This window comes from Amphiura filiformis, chromosome 14 (assembly GCF_039555335.1).
Source record: "Amphiura filiformis chromosome 14, Afil_fr2py, whole genome shotgun sequence".
NCBI classification, from domain to species: domain Eukaryota; kingdom Metazoa; phylum Echinodermata; class Ophiuroidea; order Amphilepidida; family Amphiuridae; genus Amphiura; species Amphiura filiformis.
In genome coordinates this window covers 11,579,282-11,592,008 of record NC_092641.1, presented here as the reverse complement: position 1 = coordinate 11,592,008, position 12,727 = coordinate 11,579,282, and the positions used below count along the sequence as shown (strand labels likewise).

The following is a 12,727-nucleotide window of genomic DNA, read 5'->3' as shown; positions in this document are numbered from 1 at the left end:
ACATGATCCATTTGGTATTGCTTTGTCTGTAGATGAACAGGAATTATTTGTGGTTGAAAATGCGGCAGGTCTTGTCAAAATATTTAGATAGAAACAAATCGGCATTTACAATGTTGGAAGTTTCATAAGTACAATGTAAGTCAGGGTTCGGTTTTTGCTAGCAAAAACCTGTATCATATTTTGTAACATAATATTTTGTTTTGAGATGAAAAAAGTGATTTATTCATCATTTTTAAGTTTTTGTCATTTTTGCCGGCAAAAACTGTTTTTGCCAAGTGGTGAAAACTGCAGTTTTTCCACCTGCAGCACAAACCTGCGAACCCTGGCTGCAGTATGTATAAATAAATCCTGGTAATAAAGATCAAGAAATGAATGATTGTAAGAACTCTGGTGCAATTTGTAATTAGTGATAGCGAACATTACAGATAGCAATACTTAGGTATAGTGTTCCTCACAGATAATGGCATGTTACAGACCTGCCAACCTACCGAAGTCAGAATGAGGGACATTGAGACCAAAACCTTGTACATGTACACAAACCAGTTCCGACAAATTCAAAGACTTAAGGTGTGCAATACTTTCAGAATTCAGAGAAGGTTTTGCAGGTCTGAATTTATCACAGTAGACTAAAGAGAATACTATAGCAAATTTTAAAGAGACATTTTCATCATTTTCTGCTGTTCTTACATTTTGCCATCACTGAAATTTTCAGAAAACAGGACAGTCCCTCATTTTCACTTTGGTAAACCCCAAATGAGGGACAGTCCCTCAAAGTGAGGGACAGTTGGCAGGTCTGCATGTTACTGTTTATCATCAGCTCATTTTACTCAGATTTTGTATGGAAAACTTGTACAAAATGTGTTTTTATGTTCAAACAAATGTTCTTTATAAAGTTATTAAGGTAAATTCAATAACAGAAAATCATAAAATGAAGATTAGGCTACAAAAATGGCTGCATGAAGGGGAAAAGATACAGTGTATTAAAGGAGCAGAGATGTATGTGACGTACTGATCCACTTCCTGAAAATCATGCGAGCCGAAGGAAAGGCATGCAACGGGGGTCCCCTGGCGGGGGTTCACCCCCCTCACAAAACTTTTTTTTGCTCTTTTTATGACAAATTATCATCATACAATTCTGAAAATGTAAAAAAAAAAAAAAAATTTACATTTCCGAATTTTTTTTTTTTTTTTAGCCCCATTTCCAGAATTCGGAAATTTTCGGACGCCTTACATCTCTGAAGGAGATTATTGAATTGTATAAAAACTATTTTGGCTCATTATTTTGTTTCAATTAAATGTAAGTTGTTAGTGTGAAAATGGATTGGCTTATTTACTAAATATTGTGTTAAAAAGACACTATCTTATGCAGATGTGATTAGACAGTTGAAGTCACGAAGTTTCAAACCAAAGTTGTTTGATGGAATGTACACTGTATGTAGTCATTTTTAAGTAAAGGTGAAATATATGGAAATAGTGCCCCAATTTACACAAATGTACAGTTCATTTTTCTGCTTTTTGGGGAAAAAATGTATATCTTCAATATGAAAGGTCCAAATTTTCAAATGATGCATGCCTTCTTCCCAGCTAAATACACTTTAAATCAGGCCTGTAGCCAGGATTTATTTTGTGGTGGGGGTGCTGATTTTGAATAAGTGGACCTTTTTTTCAAAATTTGGACCTTTTTGGACTGGGGGCGGATTAGGACATTTTTGGACCAAAAAGGCATATAAAACATGATTTTTTTTTGTTCGCTACGCAATGGGACTTTTTGGGTTAAAAAGGCATAAAAAAGCTCTATTTTTTCACTCGCTACACTCGCAAATGGGACTTTTTGGGCCTTTGGCATTTTGGGGCGGTTTGTCGCACCCCCTGGCTACGGGCCTGCTTCAAATACATATCATTAGATTTATAAAGTTTACTTCCAGGACTGCTCAATGTCAAAATTAGGACATTCCTTGTATTCTGAATGCAAGCAGCAATGTAATTTCATGCCTCTGATGTGCTCTCATGTCCCACAAAAAATACTGTGCAAACGCTGCTATCTGATCCCTTATGGAAACCATAAACTTTTGAACTTAAGGTAACTATTACTTTCGAATAAGGCCAAAGATCACCAAAGAGGATGTTGTTCACCACTTCCTAAAACAAGCAAAACCTTGTAACACAGATTGTGAATACAATATTGCGTCATAGTACAACAAGCGTTTAATGTGAGGAAAAATTAATTATATATATCTTCAGGAGGATCTAATATGCATGTGTCTAATTGATTCTTTCCTATCTGTAACATTTACATGAAATGTTTTAATCCTTGAAATTTCACAAGGTTAAATTACTAAATCATAGTTCTTCAACATAATCAATTTATAGAATTACTTCACTTAATAGGCTAAAACAGTTATAACACCCAATAATAGTTAGGGTAACACATAATAAGCCAAGTAGACAGTGCAGTACTCAGGCAACATGGCGGAAGCACGCACCTTAGCATCAACAATAGACAGACATTTTCTAGAGTGTGTAATATGTTCAGAGCCTTTCAGTGATCCAAGAGCACTACCATGTCTGCATCCATTTTGTCATGAGTGTTTGGAACGTTGGGCCAAATCATGCAGTAATGATAATAGCATTGTGAGCTGTCCTCTCTGTAAAACAATCCACAGGATTCCAGAAGAGGAGGGAATAAAAGGTTTTCCTGTTCATTTTCTTGTCACTAATTTGCAAGACACTGTAGATAAAGCAAAGCAGGTATGTAGTGTAATTCACCCAGTAATGTAGGGCCAGTAAATAATTCAGACATTTTGTATTTTCAACCAATTTTACTCCTGTGATTGACAATCTACATGCAAGATCACAGACACCTAACAACATTGAGCAGAATTCCATCAGCGATCGGAGTAAGCCGTAAATGTTTTTGAGAGGGTGTGTAAGGAACATAATGGGGGCATGGCAGGGGCATTTGTCATTTACACAACCACTTGTCAACATCGAGAAAGAGAACTAAAAACAAAATGCACATAAATATTTAGGTTCTAGGAGATTCTTGCAGACCTTGGTTCTGTAATAAATAGCAATGCTATGATATTTCGAGGAGGGGAGAGGAGGTTTCTCAGGCCGCATTGGAAGTCAACGAAGGTCACATGCAGCCCACTGGTTGGATACTCCCTAATATATTCATCAAGACTTTTGTCATATGAATTAATTAGCGACTCCTTATCCATCCTCCTGCACATATTTACATAAATATCGTCTGTTTCTTTTACAGAAAAAATCCAGCATTAACTACTGTGCACATCATAACAGCAAGGAACATGAGTATTTTTGTGAGAATTGTGGCTGCACTGCCTGCTCAGATTGCTGCATCCTTGATCCTACTCATAAAGGACATTCATTCATCCGGATGAAGGAAGCATCACATCGACAGAGCAGTTCCTTGGAAAACCTCACCAGAAGAGTTAAAATTGTAGAAGAGAAGTACACAATTGCTATCCAACAAATGCAGCAGGTGAAGCAGAATCTCGACCGTGATACAGATGCAAAGATACAGGCTACAGATGAAGCAAGGAATGAATATATGCAGCAAGTAGACAAGCTAGTTGGAGATTACAAGCAAGATGCATACAGTAAGGAAGAGGAAAATGTGAAAACAATTGAACAGATTGAGGAAAAGCTCCAGGTTGATCTTTTGGCACAGTTTGAATGGAATTTCAAATCACATTTAGAACAAGTTACACTTACACATGCATGAGATAAAGATGGCTTAATTTTGCTTAAACAAGTACCACACATTTCATAATTTTTCTTATTACGGTTTTTCTTAAATGTACCCTTGGCATTACTTGTACAAATAGTATTTTCTGCATTTTGTATATCAAACTTTTCTTCACAAGAATTCTGATTATTTGTTGTTGCTTGTTTATCACATGAAATGTTTACATTATTATTTACAATATTGTCACTTTTCAAGATTACTGAATCTTCACTAACAATATCAATATTTATATTGTTATCAACAGAAACTACCTTGCTCTCATAACGTTTCTGTGCATAAGAAAATCCATATGTGGAAAGTACAAGTTATTTTTTAAGAAGTTGATGAAGTTTAGCGCAAGAAGTGAGGTACCGCGTCCATTTAGATGTAGTCGATACTTATCACTTAATTCAAATAATATTGATTCATTACTTAATTCAAATAATATTGATATTTTGTGTCTCACTGAGACATGGTTAACAAGTGACATTGATGACAATGAAATCAATATTTCTGGTTACAATTTAAGTCGTATTGATAGAACTTTTATGGGACATGGTGGGATTGTATGTTATGTAAAAGAATGTATTAACTTTAAAAACAATGATATTCTCAATGATAATGATATTGAAGCACTTTGGATTGAACTCAATTTACCACACACTAAACCAATCATTCTTGGAACTGTGTATCGAAAGCCTGATGCTAAGGCTGAATACATTGACAAACTAGATCAGGTTTTCCAAAAATGTGTTTCAATGTATGATGAAGTCATTATTGTAGGGGATTTCAATATCGATATCTCAAAGCCAAGCGAATCTAAGAAAATAACTAAACTTGCCAACCATTCTCAACTTAAGCAATTGATTAAGGAGCATACAAGAATAACTGACAAAAGTAAGACTATTATTGATCTAGCATTTGTTTCACAATTTGATAAAATCATTTCTTCTGGTGTGCATAGTCTTGGCATCAGTGATCATAATCTTATTTACTTAGTAAGAAAACAGAAAAAGATCAAGCATGCTCCAAAAATAATTAAAGCTAGGTCTTTTAGGAACTTTGATGAAAACAAATTTATTTCTGATGTCAAAAATATAAACTGGAATGTTATTGAAAATTATGAAAATGTTGATGTTGCATGGGATGTTTGGAAATCTCTATTTGATCAAGTTTGTAATACTCATGCTCCAATTCAAGACAAAAAATTAAGAGTCATAAGCCAGATTGGATAACTGATGATTTTATAAAATTAAGTAAGGATAGAGATTATTATTTTAAGAAAGCTCACAAAACTAATGACCCTAGTGACTGGGAAATGGCAAAAGCACTTCGTAATAAATGTAATATTCGTAACAGATATCTTAAAAAGAAACACTGTACTGATGCCATTAATGATAATATAAATGATCCCAAAAAGTTATGGCAAGCAATTAAGAAAGTTGTTCCAAGTAAAGTCAAAGTAAATGTCGCTAATATACAAAAGAATGGGACAAGTTTAAATGCTACAGATACTGCTAATGAATTTAACACTTATTTCACATCAGTTGGCACTACTCTTGCAAGTAATTTTGATGACATTAATGAAGACATAGGTGAATCATGCTCGTCTTCTGAGGTTAATTTCAATTTCAGTACAATTACCTCCGACTTTGTTCATGAACAAATTTGTAAGTTTTCAAATGATAAAGCAACAGGTCTTGATGGTTTTCATATCAAACTTCTCAAGTTAGCCTCTCCTATTATTTGTAAATCTATTGCTTACATTTGTAACCTCTCACTTTATTCATCAATATTTCCAACTGATTGGAAGAGAGCCAAGGTAACACCGATATACAAAGATGGCGATAAAGGTGATGTTGGCAACTATCGCCCTATATCAGTTCTACCTATCATTTCAAAAATTATTGAACGTGCAATTCATAATCAACTTTATGACTATCTCAGTGTCAAAGGCATTCTTTCCCCAAGTCAATCTGGTTTTCGTCCTAATCATTCTTGTGCCACTACTTTACTTGATGTTCAAGATTATATTTTGAAAAATATGAATAATCGTCGTGCTGTAGGTGCTATTTTTCTTGACTTGAAGAAAGCCTTTGACACTGTGAATCATAATCTACTTTTAAATAGACTTTGTATGTATGGTGTTAATGGATATGAACTTGAATGGTTCAAATCTTATTTGAGTAATAGAAATCAGTGTGTAAATATTAACTCGGTTCTTTCTGACTTTAAACCTGTAAACATAGGTATACCTCAAGGGTCTATCTTAGGACCACTTCTCTTCATAATTTTTGTAAATACTTTACCACAAAGTGTATCATGTAAATCTGTGATGTATGCTGATGATACTACCCTTCTTTGTTCTTCAGAAACTGCATCTCAACTTCAAACTGATCTTGAAAATAATTTGAATGATATTGCTGATTGGTTTCAAAAAAACCACTTAACTTTGAATATCAAAAAGACTAAATTTATGATATTTGGTACATGGCATGTTCTATCTAAATTTGATGATATTAAGTTAAGTTATTGTGATCAAACCATTGAAAAGGTTGACCAGTTTAAATACCTTGGTGTTATATTTGATTCAAACTTAACATGGTCTAACCATATCAATTATGTTTCTAAAAATATTTCTAAAAGATGTGGTGTCATAAATCGTATTAAGTATTATCTTCCAGAGTCAACTCTGACCATGCTGGCAAATGCTCTCGACTACCCCATTTTGATTATTGCAGCCCTGTATGGTCAAATTGTTCTGGAGAACTTGCAAACTCTCTCCAAATCCTCCAGAACAGACTTGCAAGAATTATTTTGTCAGCTGATATTAGAACACCAACAGATGAAATGATGGATAAGTTAAATTGGATTAAGCTTGACAAAAGGTGGTACAATCATTTGTTAGTTATTGTTTTAAAATGTATTAAAGATCAAGCGCCTTCATACTTATCATCTAACTTTACATTTACACATTCTGTACATAATGTTGCAACCAGAGGCCAAATTTCAAATATGCTTTATCAACCAAAATGGAGCTCTAACTCTGGTAAACGTACTTTTAATGTTAGAGCTGTTAAAATATGGAATGATCTTCCATCTAACATTCGTAGTAACTATAATACAATGAGTCTCTCCATGCTTAAGAATGCTACATTGTGCACCTCAACCAAGATAATTTAATTCATAATGTACTCATAATTATTTCATATTTAACTATGTATATTTTTCCTCATGTACATGTACTACTATAAATATTATTTAAGTTGTATTTTAATTTGTAAATGTACGGCTCTTGCAGGGCCCCCAGGAAGATCAGTGTTTTCATTGATGGGATTACCCTGCTTAAAGAAAGTATAAATAATAAAATAAATAATAATAATGATCTAGCCAGCTTAAGAAATTCAAGTGAACTAGCAAGCAATGTGATTGAATCTGGCTCTGATTCTGATCTCATCTCCCTCTATCCATCATTGTCATCATCACTACAACAACTTGCTGAATCAAACCCTACTCCAGTAGATAGTGACCTTGGTCAGATCAAACTAGAGCCACCTCAACCTACATCTGTGGATTTGCCTTCTTTGGTACAGTTGATATGTGATAAGTTGCACATCACAGTCGCAACTACCCAACACCCTCAAGAAAGCCATATGACCAGCCACTTGTCAGCAAAACCAGTAGCAGCAGCCAAACACTTGCCATCATCAGCATCAGCAGCAGGAATCACCTTGCCATCATCAGCAATTAAACCTTTGCCATCATTTACAACAAAGGTTGAAGCTAATGCAGCAACAACATCAAGACAAGATCATTTAAAATCCACTGGTAAGCCAGAAGCTTCTGAAGGTCCAGGTTTCAGCTTATTTTCTTGGTTCCGATCTGTACCTAGTACCCAGCCCAGCACCCAGCAAAGCACTAGTAATAAGTGGAGAGAATGTGGAAACATCAAAACTACCCCAGAAATCGATTTTCCAACTGGTATTGCCGTTCATCCTAATGGGGATATTGCTTTGACGAGCAGCTCCGCACCTGTGACAATGTTCTCTTGGAATGGCAATTTCAGACATGTCATCAAAGGCTCTCCTGATGATATCTCTGACATTGCCATTACTCCCAGCAACCAATATGTTATACCTGGTGATTATGGTAGGAATGAATTCCACATATACAATAGTCAAGGTGTCCTAGTCAGTACTACACCTACATGTGATATCAACAATAAGCCATCCAGACCTTATTCAGTTGCTGTAGATTCAACAGGTAGAATCATAGTAGGATTAGGTTGGGATGGTCATAAGACTGTGTCCATTCATCAGCCTGATGGTACTCTGATATCCAAGTATGAAACAACATCACCTCCACGCAAGCTAACATGTACGCCAGATGATAAGCTTATCATATCATTTGAAGACAATACCCTGCAAGTAATGGATCAATCAGGTAACAATGCTAGCATCATTCAGCCCCCTACTGGTATTCAATCGTGGAAACCTTGTTATGTGTGCTGCAGCAAACAAGGTGAACTATTTGTTGGCAATTGGTGTTCTCCAACAGCAGTGTATAGATATGTGTGTACAGGTGGAGAATACAAGTATCTAGACTGCATCACTAGGATGAGAAATTATCCATTTGGTATTGCATTATCTGCAGATGAAAAGGAATTATTTGTGGTTGAAAATGCGGCAGGTCTTGTCAAAATATTTCGATAGAAACAAATCATCATTTACAATGTTGGCAGTATGACATTTACGCTTTATAAGGCCAAGAAAAAAAAATTGTTTGCTTGCCCTCAATTGAATTTTAACAATTGGGTCGGTCGGGATTTTTTTTTTTTTTTTTTTGACTACTAGCAAACTCTACTGTTTGTATTAATTAATAAGGCTCAAAATATGAAAAATCAGACAATTTTGGTGTCAAAATGAATCAACTAACATTACAAAACAACTAAAATGTTGAACACAAGCTCTAAATACATTTTTTTAACTTCTTCAGAATGCAAAAATTTGAAAAGAAAAAAAAAACCTTTTTCAGGAATTTCAAAAAATAGGGTCGTATTTCCAAAATTAGGGTCGGTCGGTTGAGGGCAAGCAAACATCTTTTTTTTTTGGCCTAAGTACAAAGCAAGTGTGTAATATTAAACACAAACACTTGAAGAAGCCATCATCAAAATCATCCTTTGGCTGTGGAGCAGGCGACCACAAGATTCTTCATGTACAGCGATCTTTAACGAAAGTGCTACTACATGTATCTGTCCTGCTTGAATCATGCTTGAATTCTAGCATACATGGATGTAGGTTAAATAGGAGGTGCATGGATGTCCGGGACAATGACCACAATAATAATAACAATCAAAGGGGCAGCACTAAAAAAACTGGGAGGGGAAAAGTGAATTTGGGGGTTAGTGCCACAAACAATGAAAAATTTGTAATTTTGGGTTTTTACTTGGGGGCATTGGGGGCTTGTGTATAAAGTAATAGCAATGATCGAGAAATTAATTATTTAGTGTGATTTGAAATGTTGGAACATTACATTCTATTTGAGACAAAACTTCCAAAGTTTTATTTAGTTATATCATGAATTGATAAGAATAGTGTGAATTTGATCATTTGATCAATTTTTCATCAGTGAATATGATAACACACCATTAAAATATGTGTAGAATTTTGCACCGGAATTTGTTGTGTCATGGGTAGTGAGCTGTAACTATTTCAAGGCTAGACAAAGCGATCGTCATAAAGCTTGACCAACCATGCCGATCGATGCCGACCAATGCTACGGGTTTGTCTTTAAAACGTTTCCGTTTCATTTTATTGTCAGCTATTTATCCTCGGCTCATTTTACTCAGATTTTGCATGGAAAACTTGTGCAAAATGTGTTTTTATGTTCAAACAAATATGTTCTTTATAAAATTAAGGTATATACAAGATACTCTATAAAATATTAAATGCTGCATTAAGAGAAAAGATACAGTGAATAAAAGGAAATTGTTGAATTGTATGAAAAAATGTGTTGGATCATTATTTTGTTTCAATTATATGTAGGTTGTTAGGTGACAAAATTGGCTTATTTATAATAAAATATATCAAAAAAGACACAATCTTATGCAGATCTGATTATCCAGTTGATGTGACACTATGCTGTTATTTACATTACACAATAAATTTTGTTTAAGGGAAATCATAAACTTTTGTACATAAGGCAAGTGTCACTTTAAAATAAGGCCAAAGATCACCCAGGAGGATGTTGTTCACCACTTCCTTTATGCAAGCAAAAATATACAACCCAGATTGCGAAAACAATACTATGTATGTCATGGTTTAACAAGTGTTTAATTTGAAGGAAACTTAAATTAATCTTTCAAATAATATCTAAAGGGGGATCTAATATGCATGTATCTAGTTGATTCTTTAATAACTTTTAACATTTACATTAAATGTTTTTATCATTGAAATTTCAAAAGGTTAAATTATTAAATCATTGTTCTTCAACATAATCAATTTATAGAATTACTTCACATTATAGGCTAAAACAGTTATAACACCCAATAATAGTTATGGTAACACATAAGCCAAGTAGACAGTGCAGTGCTCAGGCAACATGGCGGAAGCACGCACCTTAGCATCAACAATAGACAGACATTTTCTAGAGTGTGTAATCTGTTCAGAGCCTTTCAATAATCCGAGAGCATTACCATGTATGCATCCATTCTGTTGTGAGTGTTTAGAACGTTGGGCCAAATCCTGCAGTGATGATAATAGCATTGTGAGCTGTCCACTCTGTAAAAAGATATACCGTATTCCAGAAGTGGAAGGAATAAAAGGTTTTCCTGTTCATTTTCTAGTGACTAATTTGCAAGACACTGTAGATAAAGCAATGAAGGTATGTAGTGTAATCCTACTGCTGTGTTTTACAATGTACATTCAGGATCATACACACCTAACAACGATTTTAATGGTGCAGAATTTTATCGGCGATCAAAGTGAGCCGTAACAATTTAAAAATTGCATTTAAGAGGGTGCCTAAGGAACATAATAGGGGCATGGCAGGGGTACTTGTCATTTACACAAGCCTTTGTCAACATTGAGAGAGAGAAATCGAAAAAAAAAGTTCACAAAAATATTTAGTTCTAGGAGATTCTTGCTGACCTCTACTTATTTTGGATTTACTTGATTATGTAATAAATAGCAATGCAATACTATTTTGAGGAGATAAGAGGAGGTTTCAAAGGCCGCTTTGGAAGTCTTCAAAGGCCACATTTAGCCCACAGGTTGGCTAATCCCTGAAATATTCAAGACTTTGTAACAACTCCTTTTCCACCCCTCTACACATATTTACATAAAAATCGTCTGTTTCTTTTACAGAAAAAATCCAGCATTAACTACTGTGCACATCATAACAGCAAGGAACATGAGTACTTCTGTGAGAATTGTGGCTGTGCTACCTGCTCAGATTGCTGTATTATTGATCCTAGTCATAAAGGACATTCATTCATCCGGATGAAGGAAGCATCAAAGCAACAGAGCAGTTCCTTGGAAAATCTCACCAGTAGAGTTACAACTGTAGAAGACAAGTACACAACTGCAATCCAACAAATACAGCAGGTAAAACAGAATCTTGACCGAGATACAGATGCAAAGATACAGGCCATAGATGAAGCAAGGAATGAACATATGCAGCAAGTGGACAAGCTAGTTAGAACTTACAAGCAAGACGTCCATTATAAGAAAAAAGAAAAAGCAAGGGCAATTGAACAGATTGAGAAAAAGCTCCAGGTTGATCTAGCCAGCTTAAGAAATTCAAGAGAACTAGCAACCAATGTGACCAAGTCTGGTTCTGATTCTGATATCATCTCCCTCTACCCACCATTGTCATCATCACTACAACAACTTGCCCAATTGCAACCTACTCCACTAGACAACAATCTTTGTCTGATCAATCTAGAGCCACCTCAACATACTTCCGTGGATTTGCCATCTTTGGAACAGTTGCTATGTGATAAGTTGCATATCAAGAAAGCCATATGACCAGCCACTTGACAGTGAAACCAGCAGTAGTAAAACCCTTACCATCAGCAACAGCAAAACACTTGTCATTATCATCATCAGCAGCAGCAATAGCCTTACCATTATCATCAGCAAGTCAAACTTTGCCCACAAGTATAAAATCTGGGAAGCCTGCAGCCTCTGAAGGGCCAGGTTTCAGCTTATTTTCTTTGTTCCGATCGATGCCAAGTACACAGCACAGCACTGGTAAAATAAGGAAAGAATGTAGAAAAATCAAAACTACCCCAAAAGTCATGAGTCCAACAGGTATTGCCATTCATCCTAATGGAGATATTGTTTTGACCAGTTACTTTTCACCTGTGACAGTGTTCTCTTGGAATGGTGATTTCAGACATTTCATCAAAGGCTCTCCTTCTAATATTGATGACATTGCCATGACTCCCAGCAACCAATACATCATACCTGGCAAAAATGAATTCCACATATATGAAAGTCAAGGTATCCTAGTCAGTACTACTCCCACATATGATATCAACAATCAGCCATCCAAACCTAGATCAGTTGCTGTAGATTCAACAGGTAAAATCATAGTAGGATTAGGTTGGGATGGTCACAAGACTGTGTCCATTCATCAGCCTGATGGCACTCTGATATCCAAGTATGAAACAGCATCATCTCCACGCAGGCTAACCTGTACGCCAGATGATAAGCTTATCATATCATTTGAAGACAATACCTTGCAAGTAATGGATCAATCAGGTCATAATGCTAGCATAATTCAGCCTCCTCCTGGTATTCAGTCATGGCAGCCTGTACACAGTGTGTATGTGTGCTGCAGCAGACAAGGGGAACTGTTTGTTTGCAATTGGGGATCTCCAATAGCAGTGTACAGATATGTGTACACAGGTGGAGACTACAAGTATCTAAATTGCATCACTAAGATGAGAAAATATCCATTTGGTATTGCATT

General features: G+C 35.5%; 2 protein-coding genes across 2 annotated transcripts in view; one reads left to right on the top strand and one right to left on the bottom strand.

Moving 5' to 3' along the window:
• LOC140169703 (beta-galactosidase-1-like protein 2) overlaps window positions 1-12,727 on the bottom strand; it is a 63,036-nt gene that overhangs the window by 49,737 nt on the left and 572 nt on the right. The window lies entirely within an intron of this gene.
• Window positions 10,285-12,565, top strand: LOC140169702 (uncharacterized). The gene is made up of 2 exons (XM_072192999.1): window positions 10,285-10,633; window positions 11,116-12,565. The coding sequence occupies exons 1-2, from the start codon at window positions 10,352-10,354 to the stop codon at window positions 11,776-11,778; spliced, it is 945 nt and encodes a 314-aa protein (XP_072049100.1). The 5' UTR covers window positions 10,285-10,351; the 3' UTR covers window positions 11,779-12,565.